The 16,167-nt window shown below is 41.8% G+C and overlaps 1 protein-coding gene across 1 annotated transcript in view; it reads left to right on the top strand.

Annotated features, from left to right (window-relative positions):
• Positions 1-16,167, top strand: part of LOC115153832 (serine/threonine-protein kinase DCLK1) — a gene marked incomplete in the record, with an annotated part of 88,292 nt that overhangs the window by 69,651 nt on the left and 2,474 nt on the right. Inside the window, 1 exon segment of the mRNA XM_029699435.1 lies at positions 3,660-3,754. Within this exon segment, the coding sequence (XP_029555295.1) occupies positions 3,660-3,754 (95 nt within the window).

Below are 16,167 nucleotides of genomic sequence, written 5' to 3'. Positions count from 1 at the left end.
ATCGCGCTGCTTTAAGAAAAGCGTGCTGCGACTCATCCAGATAAATCAATCGATGTCAGATCTTTTGTTATAGAAGTACATTTTGTAGAAGCCTGTCATATTGTAGTCCCCATCAAAAGCTTGTCTGATAATCAATCAATGTTGATTTTGTATATTAACTTACATCTAGATGTTCCGCTAGCGGAACGTCTGCTCCAATATCCAATGATGGGCGTGGAGCGAAATACAAATTCCTCTAAAATCCGAAAACTTCCATTTTTCAAACATATGACTATTTTACAGCTATTTAAAGACAAGACTCTCGTTAATCTAACCACACTGTCCGATTTCAAAAAGGCTTTACAACGAAAGCAAAACATTAGATTATGTCAGGAGAGTACCCAGCCAGAAATAATCACACATCCATTTTTCAAGCTAGCATATATGTCACAAAAACCAAAACCACAGCTAAATGCAGCACTAACCTTTGATGATCTTCATCAGATGACACTCCTCGGACATTATGTTATACAATACATGCATGTTTTATTCAATCAAGTTCATATTTATATCAAAAACCAGCTTTTTACATTAGCATGTGACGTTCAGAACTAGCATACCCACCGAAAACTTCCGGTGAATTTACTAAATTACTCACGATAAACGTTGACAAAATACATAACAATTATTTTAAGAATTATAGATACAGAACTCCTTTATGCAATCGCGGTGTCCGATTTTAAAATAGCTTTTCGGTGAAAGCACATTTTGCAATATTCTGAGTACATAGCCCGGCCATCACGGCTAGCTATTTTGACACCCACCAAGTTTGGCACTCACCAAACTCAGATTTACTATAAGAAAAATTGGATTACCTTTGCTGTTCTTCGTCAGAATGTACTCCCAGGACTTCTACTTCAACAACCAATGTTGTTTTGGTTCCAAATAATCCATAGTTATATCCAAATAGCTCCGTTTTGTTCGTGCGTTCAAGTCACTATCCGAAGGGTGACGCGCCGGCACGTTTCGTGACAAAGAATTTCAAAAGATTCCATTGCTGTACTTCGAAGCTTGTCAAACGCTGTTTAAAATCTATTTTTATGCGATTTTTCTCGTAAAATAGCGATAATATTCCAACCGGGAGACGTTGTAACCGTTCAAACACTTAAAGAAAAACATGGAGTCGTCACATGCGCGCGCGTGCCAGTGTCATTGTTCTCAGAAGGACCACTCTCCAAAACCCCTGCTGTTTTTCGCCCAGAGACTGCAGAGCTATCATTCCACGTTCTGGCGCCTTCCTAGAGCCAATGGAAGCCTTAGAAAATGTCACGTTACAGCAGAGATCCTGTATTTTTGATAGAGAGGCTATAGAAGGACAAGAAATGGTCAGACAGGGCACTTCCCATATAGAATCTTCTCAGGTTTTGGCCTGCCATATGAGTTCTGTTATACTCACAGACACCATTCAAACAGTTTTAGAAACTTTAGAGTGTTTTCTATCCAAATCTACTTATTACATGCATATTCTAGTTACTGGGCAGGAGTAGTAACCAGATTAAATCGGGTACATTTTTTATCCGGCCGTGAAAATACTGCCCCCTATCCCCAACAGGATACCTTGATATTTGTAACTATTTCCACTCTTCATCTCCCCGTTACTCATGAGTCGATCTGCGATCTGTATAACCATCAACTAGATTTTGCCAAATGAGAGATATTCTGTCATTTGTTGGAGGAGGTTATCTAGCAAGTTTAACAACTTTGGTCATCTGACTTTTGACTAAAGTTAAAACATTTGTATGATTCAACAACGCTGTGGGCTACTCGAGGTGCGCCATCTGCGTCCTGGAGTGCGCTCTGTGCGGAGATACCCCAGGTCCCACTGCTGAAATGCGCAGAATTAATTAAGGAACATGATAACGGCTCTGAATTTATTAACGATCTGTTTCGCAATTCACAACAATGTCATTGGCGATCAAAGATACTCTACCATTACTAAATATCAGTTTTCACTTGCTGTGAAATCTTTACATAGTGGCGCCACCAAGACGGCAATGTGGTGCAGCGACAATCTTATTTTGTGAGAACCCATGGCATAGTGACCATATCTTGGTTTTAAAGGCTTTAAATGTGCACCTTTTTTTATGTTGTTCTCGGGACTCTCGGGATAAATAGGACTTATTCCCGGTATTGAAACTTCGTAGACGTTCGGGAAAATATTAATCCTTGAGTGGGGAAGACTGTGGGGTGTTTGTATGTAGGGTAGACTGGTATAGTATGGTGTGTTTGTGTAGTACTGTGTACTGTAGTCAGGTCAGTGTGGGGGGGGTCTACACCCTTAGAAAAAAGTGTTCTTTGTGGAGGGAGAGGGTTCTACCAAGACCTGTTCTGATCAGAAGAAACCTTTTTGTAACCCGAAGGGTTCTACCTAGAACCTTTAACAGCCTAAGAACCCTTTTTTGGGGGGAGAAAGGATTCTTTGATGATTCCTTGGAAGGCCAGAAGGGTTCTACACGGAACCATTTATAATATTTCCCAGCATGCTCTACTGCAGGGAGATTGTCAGAATAGTTTGTTTAACTGTGATATCTGTGTTTTTGCATGTACATTTAATTGGTTGATTTTAATTTATGCTACACAAAGATTTCTCGTTCACCCACCTCTCCTCTTCTTCTTCCTCCTCCTCCTCATCCCTTTCTCGTCCACCCACCTCTCCTCCTCCTCTTCTCATTTCTATGGACGTGGAGGGAGATTGGGTTATTTGTTCTGAGTAATATTACAGTGTTCTAGATCAGGGTATTCTAAACGGTCCTGGGCCCCCCTGGTTGCAGGTTTTGGTTTTTCCCCCCAGCACCTCACAGCTGATTCTAATAACCAACTCATCATGCAGCTTTGATCATTTGAACCAGCTGTGTAGTGCTAGGGGGCAAAAACCAAAACGTGCAACTGTGGGGCCCAGGACCGAGTTTGGGAATCCCTGTTCTAGGTAATACTGCTGTTGTTCTGAGACAGACAGTAATATAACTGGGTTCTAGGTAATACTGCTGTTGTTCTGAGGCAGTAATATAACTGGGTTCTAGGTAATACTGCTGTTGTTCTGAGACAGACAGTAATATAACTGGGTTCTAGGTAATACTGCTGTTGTTCTGAGACAGACAGTAATATAACTGGGTTCTAGGTAATACTGCTGTTGTTCTGAGGCAGTAATATAACTGGGTTCTAGGTAATACTGCTGTTGTTCTGAGACAGTAATATAACTGGGTTCTAGGTAATACTGCTGTTGTTCTGAGACAGACAGTAATATAACTGGGTTCTAGGTAATACCGCTGTTGTTCTGAGACAGTAATATAACTGGGTTCTAGGTAATACTGCTGTTGTTCTGAGGCAGTAATATAACTGGGTTCTAGGTAATACTGCTGTTGTTCTGAGACAGACGGTAATATAACTGGGTTCTAGGTAATACTGTTGTTGTTCTGAGACAGACAGTAATATAACTGGGTTCTAGGTAATACCGCTGTTGTTCTGAGGCAGTAATATAACTGGGTTCTAGGTAATACTGCTGTTGTTCTGAGGCAGACAGTAATATAACTGGGTTCTAGGTAATACCGCTGTTGAACTTTATACATTCAATCGCTTTGCCCTCTCTCTCTCTCTCTCTCTCTCTCTCTCTCTCTCACTAGTAAACGGGAATCCGCCCAGTCATCTGTCCACTCCTTGCTCGGGGAAATCTCCCAGTCCCTCTCCTTCCAGCCCTGCTACAGACCTCAGACCTAGCCGGGTAAGACCACATACACAATCTTGTACAGCTAATCTTGTGGTGACACACAATTCAGTCCCATTCGAAATCCTATTTTCCCTAACCCCTAACCCTAAAACTAACCTAATCTCGTACTCTTACCCTAACCCTAACCTTAACCTTAAACCTAACCCTAACTCCTAACCCTAATCCCGTACTCTTACCCTAACCCTAACCTTAACCTTAAACCTAACCCTAACTCCTAACCCTAAAACTAACCCTAAAACTAATTCTAACCTTAACCCTAAACCCCCTAGAAATAGCATTTCTTCATTTACTATTCTTGCGGGGACTTCTGATCACACACACACACACACACACACACACACACACACACACACACACACACACACACACACACACACACACACACACACACACACACACACACACACACACACACCTATCTACCCTTTCGCTCTATAACACACTCCCTCTATGTTCCCAGGAGAAGAACAAGGCCCAGTCTACAGCCTAGAGTCACAAACTACAAATCCCACAATCCTTAGAGTCTCAGAAGGTTTCCGACCCTTGGCCTGTCACGCTGCTGCTTTGGGAATTCTGGAAGTTCTCAGCTCATGTTAAAATTCCAATGATGTAGTTCCGGAATTCTGTGGATATTTTTCCCATGAATATTCCTTTCTGTGGTGATAATGTGTCAGTATTCGCTAAACTTTGTATCGTGGAGTATCCTCTGCTTTTGGTATTCTCATAGTCATTGGCATGTGTCTCAAATTATGTCCTATTCACTACACAGTGCACTACTTATGTCCACTCATCACCTATAGATACACATAAAAAAAAAGACTTGCTGTATATCCAGATAGTGGTTAAAGGTAGTACACTATGTAGGGAATAGGTGGTCATGTGATATGCAGCCATGGGTACTGTACAGTGTATGTTAACTGAAGGTTAAAGTTAGACTCCAGGGCTGGAGGTATCTCCAACTTAAAGGCAGCACACTTTTCAACTAAATAGCTTCTACTCCCTCAGCTCATTGAGAAGTCATTGAAAATATTTTTTCTAATGTTAAATTGTCTTTAAAGTTTACGTCCTGAATTGACATTATTTAATTGGAATTGACCCCCAGCCCTGCTAGACTCTAATACTGTACTGGAATATACTATAACAGGAACATGCAACTCAAGTGGAAGATGACTGAGTCCCAAAATAGCCCCCTATTCCCTAGATAACTGGGTCCCAAAATAGCCCCCTATTCCCTAGATGACTGAGTCCCAAAATAGCCCCCTATTCCCTAGATGACTGAGTCCCAAAATAGCCCCCTATTCCCTAGATAACAGGGTCCTTTAAATAACATAGTGCCCCACTTGGGTCCTGGTCAAAAGTAGTATTAAAATCTATACCGTCTAGCTCTGACCATGACTGTGTGTGTGTGTGTGTGTGTGTGTGTGTGTGTGTGTGTGTGTGTGTGTGTGTGTGTGTGTGTGTGTGTGTGTGTGTGTGTGTAATGTGCAGAGATTGATTGATCTGGTCTGGTTTTAGTCTCGTGCTCGTATTGATCCAGGCACGATTAATCGATCGTGGAACCTGGCCCTCAGGCCTACTAAACAATTAGTTGATTATTGATTAGGATGACTCTCTCCTCTCGTCTCCTGTCCTCTCGTCTCCTCTCCTCTCGTCTCGTCTCGTCACCTGTCCTCTCGTCTCCTCTCGTCTCCTGTCCTGTCCTCTCGTCTCCTGTCCTGTCCTCTCGTCTCCTCTCGTCTCCTCTCCTCTCGTCTCCTCTCCTGTCCTCTCGTCTCCTCTCCTCTCGTCTCGTCACCTGTCCTCTCGTCTCCTCTCGTCTCCTGTCCTCTCCTCTCGTCTCCTGTCCTGTCCTCTCGTCTCCTCTCCTCTCGTCTCCTCTCGTCTCCTGTCCTGTCCTCTCGTCTCCTCTTGTCTCCTCTCCACTCGTCTCCTCTCCTCTCGTCTCCTCTCATGTCCTCTCCAGTATAGTAACAGTGTATTATACATTCAAAGACCATCTGCTCTATAAGGTCGCCCCAGGGTCTTCTTAAGGTCTCGCCGGGGTCTTCTTAACTGGGCCATGCTATGAGAACGGGGAAGTCAGTCTGTGAACAGGGGAGGAAGAAGCGCAGACGCTGGAGCATGTCTGCCACTCTTTCAGCGCAGGTGAAGCACGCCTCTGTTTCATGCAGCACGCCAGACTAGCTCTTCCACTAATAAAGATTGCTTTGCTGCCACAAAGGAAGGCAGTATATTATATTCCGTCGGCTCTCTCCTGTATTCTGTAGCCTCTGTAACTCACAGCGTCACTCCAGCAGACTGACGGTCATATTGAGGTTATTATTGAGTTGAACTATGTAGAGTTCAGTACGTTCCTGGGTAGGGACTAGAGTGTGTGCTGTATTTTTAGTAGGTCTCTCTCTCTCTCTGGTTTGATTTCCTGTGAATGCTGAGGGAGAGAACAGCACCCACACATTTACATTGTAGTCATTTAGTAGTATACTGCCATGTCCACTGGTAGTACAGCTATCTCCCCTGCTGAAAAAAAACACAACAAAAAACATAATGAAGGCTGGTCACCAGCCAAAACACAACGACCAGTTGGTGACCGGTCTTCGTTGTGTTTTGGATGGTGACTGGCCTTCGTTGTGTTTTCACTGGTGACCAGCCTTCGTTGTGTTTTCACTGGTGACTGGCCTTCGTTGTGTTTTGGATGGTGACCGGCCTTCGTTGTGTTTTGGATGGTGACCAGCCTTCGTTGTGTTTTGGATGGTGACCAGCCTTCGTTGTGTTTTGGATGGTGACCAGCCTTCGTTGTGTTTTCGCTGGTGACTGGTCTTCGTTGTGTTTTGGATGGTGACCGGCCTTCGTTGTGTTTTGGATGGTGACCAGCCTTCGTTGTGTTTTGGATGGTGACTGGCCTTCGTTGTGTTTTCGCTGGTGACCGGCCTTCGTTGTGTTTTCGCTGGTGACCGGCCTTCGTTGTGTTTTGGATGGTGACTGGCCTTCGTTGTGTTTTCGCTGGTGACCGGCCTTCGTTGTGTTTTCGCTGGTGACCGGCCTTCGTTGTGTTTTCGCTGGTGACCAGCCTTCGTTGTGTTTTGGATGGTAACCGGCCTTCGTTGTGTTTTGGATGGTGACAGGCCTTCGTAGTGTTTTGGATGGTGACAGGCCTTCGTTGTGTTTTGGATGGTGACAGGCCTTCGTTGTGTTTTGGATGGTGACAGGCCTTCGTTGTGTTTTGGATGGTGACCGGTCTTCATTGTGTTTTGGATGGTGACCGGTCGTCGTTGTGTTTTTGCTGGTGACCAGCCTTCACTGTCTTTTGGACACTGGAGACCCTGCTAAGTCACATTATGCTGGCTTGCAAAGTGAAGTGTTATTCCTATTGGAATACAACCTGAGTGGGGCTATCCAACAATTAGAATCTGCAATCAGAATGACAGCCAGGGTTTAGCAAGATTTAAGAAATGAGAATATCTAAACCAATTACACTGGAACAACCATTTCAGTAACGAGTCCACCCGACAGATTGGATTAGTTTAGAAAAAAATTATGATATTTATCTTTGTTTAGCATGAGATACATTAAGACATGGAAAATGTGTACACGCATAAACATAGATATTGAAACAAACAATTCCACAAATCAAACTGCAATAGAGCATGCTGGGAAATGTAGTTAATGATGGGCGTGGTTTTGCAGACCAGCATACAAAAAAAGAGAAGAAGAAGTTATTGAGGAGTTGTTTGCCAGGGTTGAGGGGGATTAGTGGATCAGCTTTTAATTGCTGCAGGATTAGTTGGTAGGCCAACTGTTTCACAAAGTGTAATGAATTCAAACTACAATATAGTAGCTGATACACAGCCAATACAGTAGGTGGATGCATATGCACATATATTTCTTAGCGGACCGCCATAATACAGAAGAAGAAGAAGAAGACGGGTGAGGGTATATCGGAAAGGGTTTGTTACTGCTGTAATGGTTGTGAAGAACCCGTTCTTTCCCTCTCCTCCATGTTTTTCTTAAATGCCATGAAATGCTACACTGTTAAAAAAGTTCCTGTAAATTTTACGGTATACTACAGGCTACTGGTTGCAGTGAAAGTACGGTAAACAACAAGTTGCTGTATTTTTTTTACAGCTGAATTAAAACCTGTTAGGGACAGATGTTCCGCTAGCGGAACGCCTCACCAATATCCAATGGTAGAGCGTGGCGCGAAATACAAATACCTCAAAAATGCTATAACTTCAATTTCTCAAACATATGACTATTTTACACCATTTTAAAGACAAGACTCTCGTTGATCTAACCACATTGTCCGATTTCAAAAAGGCTTTACAGCGAAAGCAAAACATTAGATTATGTCAGGAGAGTACCCTGCCAAAAATAAATCACACAGCCATTTTCAAAGCAATCATATATGTCACAAAAACCAAAACCACAGCTAAATGCAGCACTAACCTTTGATGATCTTCATCAGATGACACTCCTAGGACATTATGTTATACAATACATGCATGTTTTGTTCAAACAAGTTCATATTTATATCAAAAAACAGCTTTTTACATTAGCATGTGATGTTCAGAACTAGCATACCCACCGCAAACTTCCGGTGAATTTACTAAATTACTCATGATAAACGTTGACAAAAAATCTAACAATTATTTTAAGAATTATGGATACAGAACTCCTTTATGCAATCGCGGTGTCAGATTTTAAAATAGCTTTCCGGCGAAAGCACATGTTGCAATATTCTGAGTAGATAGCTCGGCCATCACAGGCTAGCTAATTTGACACTCACCAAGTTTGGTGCTAACTAAACTCAGATTTACTATAAGAAAAATTGTATTACCTTTGCTGTTCTTCGTCAGAATGCACTCCCAGGACTTCTACTTCAACAACAAATGTTGTTTTGGTTCGAAATAATCCATAGTTATATTGAAATAGCTCCGTTTTGTTCGTGCGTCGAGGTCACTATATGAAGGGTGACGCGCGGGCGCATTTCGTGACAAAAAATTCAAAATATTCCATTACCGTACTTCGAAGCATGTCAAACGATGTTTAAAATCAATTTTTATGCTATTTTTCTCATAAAATAGCGATACTATTCCAACCAGGCGACGTTATATTCATTCAAAGACTGAAAGAAAAACATGGAGTCGTCTCGTTGATGCGCATCTCCAGTGTCATTGTTCCCTGCCTGACCACTCGCAAAAACTCCTGCTGTTTTTCGCCCAGAGACTGCAGAGACGTCATTCCACTTTCTGGCGCCTTCTGAGAGCCAATGGAAGCCTTAGAAAATGTCACTTTACAGCAGAGATGCTGTATTTTTGATAGAGATGCCCAAGAAGGAGAACAAATTGTCAGACAGGGCACTTCCTGTATGGAATCTTCTCAGGTTTTGGCCTGCCATATGAGTTCTGTTATATTCACAGACACCATTCAAACAGTTTTAGAAACTTTAGAGTGTTTTCTATCCAAATATACTAATTATATGCATATTCTAGTTTCTGGGCAGGAGTAGAAACCAGATTAAATCAGGTACGTTTTTTATCCGGCCGTGAAAATACTGCCCCCTATCCCAAACAGGTTAAGGTGTTATTGCTGTAAAGGGACAGTATGCTGCTGAGTGTTGATTACTTGAGACTTATGATTTAAACTCACAACCTCTTGGTTGATAATGACTTGAATGTCCTGCTACATCACCGGGTCTCTGGACATGATAGATGATGAGATCGGCCACAGATTTAACGCCAGAAATACATTCCTGCACTTTTCTAAAAGTTTCCCAGAATCAAGTAAACAAATGGTTTTATTATCTGACAATGCCAATGTTAAAATAGCAGGGACACTTGATGTGAAGTGTGCTAAATGCTTTAGGGATTTAAACTCGCCAGCTTTTGGACGGAAGTTCATTAATGTAAATGTAATGGAAAATCTAATCAAACTCTTCATGAGAGCCCATGAGCTCATGTTACGCAACATGTCTATAGGCTATGCAATTGCAGGAGAAAACAGAGTGGTGGCCTCTATTAAAAAGAGGAGGATCCCATCAGCTTTCTTTAGACTTCCAGTATTTATTTCTCAACTTTCCTAATGTTAAGTACATTGCTTATCTTTACAACAGGAGTATAGCCTACCTGGCTGGCATGAAAATAAACCACGGGGAAAAGTGTCATCCATTCGTTATTTAAGTGCATAGATGGCATGTATTTTTTTCCCCTTCCCCTGTTTCAAGACAGGTGCATGATAATATTCCATTCTAAATCAAAATAAATTTCACACTCATATTATTTATTACATGTAAAGACAAGATTACATATTGTTGCTGTGAATTTTGCGTTAACTAATTAGCAACCAGCTGTCATCAAGTTATTGTAAAATTCTCACTGACTTAATAGCCAGTATCTGCTAGTAACTCACAGGCAACTAACTGCCAGGAACTTACTGGAAGCTTTACAGGCAGCTAACTGCCAGTAACTTACTGGAAGCTTTACATGCAACTAACTGCCAGGAACTTACTGGAAGCTTTACAGGAAACTAACTGCCAGTAACTTACTGGAAGCTTTACAGGCAACTAACTGCCAGTAACTTACTGGAAGCTTTACAGGAAACTAACTGCCAGGAACTTACTGGAAGCTTAACATGCAACTAACTGCCAGTTACTTACTGGAAGCTTTACAGGCAACTAACTCCCAGTAACTTACTGGAAGCTTAACAGGCAAATGGCTGTTGCTCACTGTGCCTTCACTGAACGTTTTTTTGAATAAAAATAATGCTTATAACATTAGGTGAAAACTATTAAGTATTTGTTTGGGCGAGCACACTTGGGCCTCACCCTCTTGGTTGGCAGGAAATTGACCTTCCTGCAACACCATCAGGTCAGTGAGCATGACAGCGATAAGCTATAGTAAGTTAGTGAAGATTTCATAGTAACTACTTGCAGCAAGCTGACCTACTGCCATTAAGTTATTGGAAAATTCACAGTAACCTGTTAATAATGCAAGATTGTAGAAATGGGAGTCGATAAATGAGCTGCTCAGCCATTAACATAGCAATAAAACACCTCAAATTAGTACACAACACTTCCACTATCGGTTGGCACCAATACAAAATATTTTAGACCATGCCTCCAAATATGCTAACGTGCCCATTATCCCCACATTTAAAATTGCAGTGAAAGTAATGTAAACAACAACAAGTCATTTTACAACAATAACACTTTAATTCCGCTGCAACTCAGTAGCCAGTAACTTACTGTCAAATTACAGGTACATTTTAACAGTTTGAGCCATAAGCACAATTGAATTAGCCTATCAATAGAACTGTAGAACCTGTCATTGGTTCTACATGGAACCAGAGGGTTCTTCATGAGAGGGTTCTAAATGGAACCAAGGGGGTTCTTCATTAGAGTGTTCTAAATGAGACTCAAAAGGGTTCCCCTACATGGACAAACAACAGAATGTCTATTAGTTACATTTTTTAAAATCTTTGTCATACCCACAGATCCAGTAGCGTAGAAGGAAATTCAGTCCGCTGGCAACCGAGAGGTTGTGAGTTCAAAGTCCCAGTGAGGTTTACTCCCTCTCAAATAATCAGAATGTTGCTGGTCTGCAAAACCATGCCTGTCATTATCATATTTCCCAGCATGCTCTATTGCAGTTATATTTTTTAGAAGATTTTGAAATATCTGTGTTTTTGCATTCATCAATTAACTAATTCCTCAATTAACTAATTAATCAATTAATGTATCTTATGGTACACAAAGATAAATCACTGTTTCTACAATCTGTTAGTTGGACTTATTGCACCTGTTGCTAAAATGATTTAGATGGTTTATCTAGTCTCATTCATTCATGGTTCTAACCCCGGCGGTCATTCTGAATGCAGATTGCGTGAATTCACTCTGGCTAGATTTCCAATAGGAATTCAATTTATCTTTGCAAGCCGGCTTAATGAGACTCGATACTGGTTTTATTTTAGCTTATGCTGGTCTCCAGTGTTCAGACCACAGTGAAGGCTGGTATGCCAGCATAACCAGCTAGACCATGCTGGTCACCAGTGTTCAGACCACAGCGAAGGCTGGTATGCCAGCATAACCAGCTAGACCATGCTGGTCACCAGTGTTCAGACCACAGCGAAGGCTGGTATGCCAGCATAACCAGCTAGACCATGCTGGCCGGCCAGCTTGACCAGCATGGATCAGCAGAGACCAGCTTTAAATTTATGATGGTCTGTGTTGTTTTGTTTTTCAGCAGGCTCAATAGAATACAACAAAATCAATGAACTGTATGACCTAGTAAAATCCCTGGCTGCTCACATTATGTTTTACATTTTTACATTTTAGTCATTTAGCAGACGCTCTTATCCAGAGCGACTTACAGGTGAGTGCAGGTTCTCATTCAGATGAATGGCTTTTCCCTTCCACAGACACAATGGATTGTATTTTATACAGCCTAGCCTAGTACAACTTCCAGCGCGCGTTTACGGTGAACACTGAGTCTGTACCTGCTTTAAGTTACAGTTATAACAGTGGTCAAGTAGGCTCCTGTGTCTATTTGATTCATAATGTAGACCTATCAGACTGGTCTACCATTAAAAACAATGGAGAAAATGCCTCCCATAACATTTTAACATGGAAATAGCTGTTCTATCATTCAACCTACAGTAGCAGCCAATGTGGGGATGGTCAGAAAACATGCAGGGCTTCACATGAACCTGTTTATCCACTTGTCCATCAGACAAGGAGGTGACTGAACATATTGTTTGTGTTGTATGATACAAGAAACCACTTAACAAAATAAAATGCATTATTATTCCCATACCATTATTACAGAGAATCAGACAAATGATGCTACCCTCTGCCTATTGGCTACTTAGCTTATTTAAGCATGTCTCAAATTAGAACACTGCCCCTTTAAGACCCCCCCAAAAAAGCTCTTTACCTGACTCGCTTCTCAAAGGTTTCTAGAAATGTACACATTTACTTCTCTTGTAGGAAGCAATCACTCCCTCATTGCTGACTACAAATGATCTTTAACTGGGCTAATAACTCACTAACTAGCGAAGGACGTGAACAGAATGTACACAAGTCGCTACATGCAGCTCTGGCTTTGATCTCAAAACAAACACATCTACTCACGACCGCTCATGCTGTAAACACAGTCCAGTTCATCTCCTCACGACCGCTCATACTGAAAACACAGTCCAGTTCATCTACTCACGACCCCTCATGCTGTAAACACAGTCCAGTTCATCTCCTCACAACCGCTCATGCTGTAAACACAGTCCAGTTCATCTCCTCACAACCGCTCATACTGTAAACACAGTCCAGTTCATCTACTCACGACCCCTCATGCTGTAAACACAGTCCAGTTCATCTCCTCACAACCGCTCATACTGTAAACACAGTCCAGTTCATCTACTCACGACCCCTCATACTGTAAACACAGTCCAGTTCATCTCCTCACAACCGCTCATACTGTAAACACAGTCCAGTTCATCTACTCACGACCCCTCATGCTGTAAACACAGTCCAGTTCAAAGTAAATGGCACAGATCCATAAATGGCAATGGTCTATTTGCATATAGGCCTACTGCAGCTCTGATTGGTTATGCCGCACCGGTCTGTGTAGAGTACGTGCTGAGTAGTGCCTGTCAATGCAATAGAATCCTACTCCGATGTGTTCTGCCTGCAACAAAATGTATTGTATAGTTAGTTTTGTTTTGGTATTTTGCATTGACAGTGGCTAACATATATTACTTTATTAATATAGTCAGTTCAGTTCAGTTCAGTAGAGTTCAGTTCAGTAGAGTAGAGTTCAGTTCAGTAGAGTTCAGTTCAGTAGAGTTCAGTTCAGTAGAGTTCAGTTCAGTAGAGTAGAGTTCAGTTCAGTAGAGTTCAGTTCAGTAGAGTTCAGTTCAGTAGAGTAGAGTTCAGTAGAGCAGTATGGTTCAGTAGAGCAGTATGGTTCAGTAGAGCAGTATGGTTCAGTAGAGTTCAGTAGAGCAGTATGGTTCAGTAGAGTTCAGTAGAGCAGTATGGTTCAGTAGAGTTCAGTATGGTTCAGTGGTTTACTGTACACTATTGTGACCCATTTTCCTGAATTATTCACAGCATCTCTAGCTATAGGTTGTTTCTCAATGTTTCCACTGCTAAGAGAAGACAACACTTCTACTGCTCAGGCTCTCGCAGACGCAAACGTGACCGGAGTCGCGTTACCACGGTAACCTCTCGCACCGTAAAGGGGCAGGTGCACTTTTTAAATCTCATCTGTGACTCAGGTCACAAACAATTAATTCCAAAAAATATACCACATTACTTCCTACTAGTAATACATGTTTTAGAAACATTACAAATCAGCTCATCTGTTTTCTTTGTGTTTTGTTGGTGTAATTTTAACAACAAATATATATATTTTTTGGATGGTAAAAAGTTCAGGGTGGCTATTAGATTTTTTAATCTACCTGCCACAGTGGCTGGTGGACCATAAAGTACATTTTAGGCCCTGCACACACACACACACACACACACACACACACACACACACACACACACACACACACACACACACACACACACACACACACACACACACACAGTCACAGATCGTACTGCTCAGACACACATCTGAATGTTGCTCGTTTCTCTTGAGAGAGAACAGACACTTTAGTTAACAAGTTAAGTGTGACTGTGCGTGTTTGTGATGTCTTGCATGGCAGTAACTCTCTCTCATCCTCCTCTCTCTCTGTCTCTCTCTCCTCCTCCCTCTCCTCCTCTCTCTGTCTCTCTCTCTCTCTCTCTCCTCCTCTCTGTCTCTCTCTCTCTCCTCCTCTCTGTCTCTCTCTCTCTCTCTCTCTCTCTCTCTCTCTCTCTCCTCCTCTCTGTCTCTCTCTCTCTCTCCTCCTCTCTGTCTCTCTCTCTCCTCCTTTCTGTCTCTATCTCTCTATTTCTCTCTCTCATCCTCCTCTGTCTCTCTCTCTCTTTCTCTCTCTCTCTCATCCTCCTCAGTCCATGTGTAAGTGTCTCATCATCATTATCCATTGAGTTACATGCTCCTCTCATTCTCTGGCACATCTCTGTGTGTGTAAATGATTTAATCTACAATGTGTCACAATAGATGTTGTTGTTTGTCTTTTATTTTGTTGATGAAACACCTACCGATAAAGTAACAGGAGCACACCAAATGCCCCTGGTAGATTCCTCTCTCTCTGTCTCTCTGTCTCTCTCTCTCTCTCTCTCTCTCTCTCTCTCTCTCTCTCTCTCTCTCTCTCTCTCCTCTCTCTCTCTCTCTCACTCTCTCTCACCCAGTCATCTCTCTATAATCTGTCTTGGTTTGCTGCTGTCTCAAATTGGTCCATGTATGTATGTATATACCTTTTTTTTCCCATGATATGTTCTCTGATGTTATCTGTATGTGTTTTATTTCCTGACCATTTTATCATTGTCCATCGTCCATTGACATGTCATGTGTCCATCGTTCATTCTGTACTGTTCTGTATGTTTTGTTTAAGGCAGTGTCTCCAAATTCTGCCCTCAACTCATCATCAAGCCATTTAGTTAATCAGGTGTGTTATGGAAAAACCTCTTTGGGTCTCCAGGACCAGGATTGGGAAACACTGGTTTATTGTTTGGAGGGCCGTTCACAAACCCTCGATACCACTAGCAGTGTCATTACGTCATAGGTATCGTTTTAAAGATATGTTTATTATGTAGTAAAACAACACTAACTGGACTGCGATACGCAATAGGCTATAGTATCACGTAAAAAGGGGGATTTGTCTCCCTCTTTCCCATCCAAGTCTGTCTGTCTGTCTGTCTGTCTGTCTGTCTGTCTGTCTGTCTGTCTGTCTGTCTGTCTGTCTGTCTGTCTGTCTGTAGCCACAGTAGTAGCGGTTTGTCTAGCGACAAACGAAGGTCTGTCCTTCCTTAAGATCTGCATGAAAGAGTATTAAATTATTAAAGATTTAATTTTAATTTATTAGAGTTTTAATTTATTAAAGATGTAATTTTAATTTATTAGTTTTAATTTTAATTTATTACGGCTATATGTGTTGTCCCCTCCTCTACCTGCTGTTTTATACTGTATGAAGTCTTATTTCAACATCACCTTTAATAAAAGCCATTGATCGATCAGAAGTCTATCATATATTGATCTGTTGAGCTGAAACTAAAATGGAACCCTATTCCCTATATAGTGCACTACTTTAGACCAGAGCCCTGTGGCACCCTATTCCCTATATAGTACACTACTTTAGACCAGAGCCCTATGGAACCCTATTCCCTATATAGTACAATACTTTAGACCAGAGCCCTATGGAACCCTATTCCCTATATAGTACACTACTTTAGACCAGAGCCCTATGGCACCCTATTCCCTATATAGTGCACTACTTTAGACCAGAGCCCTATGGCACCCTAT

The sequence above is a fragment of the Salmo trutta genome, chromosome 19 (assembly GCF_901001165.1).
Source record: "Salmo trutta chromosome 19, fSalTru1.1, whole genome shotgun sequence".
Lineage (NCBI taxonomy): Eukaryota > Metazoa > Chordata > Actinopteri > Salmoniformes > Salmonidae > Salmo > Salmo trutta.
Note: the sequence above shows the minus strand (reverse complement) of the source record. Positions and strands in the feature narration are given on the sequence as shown.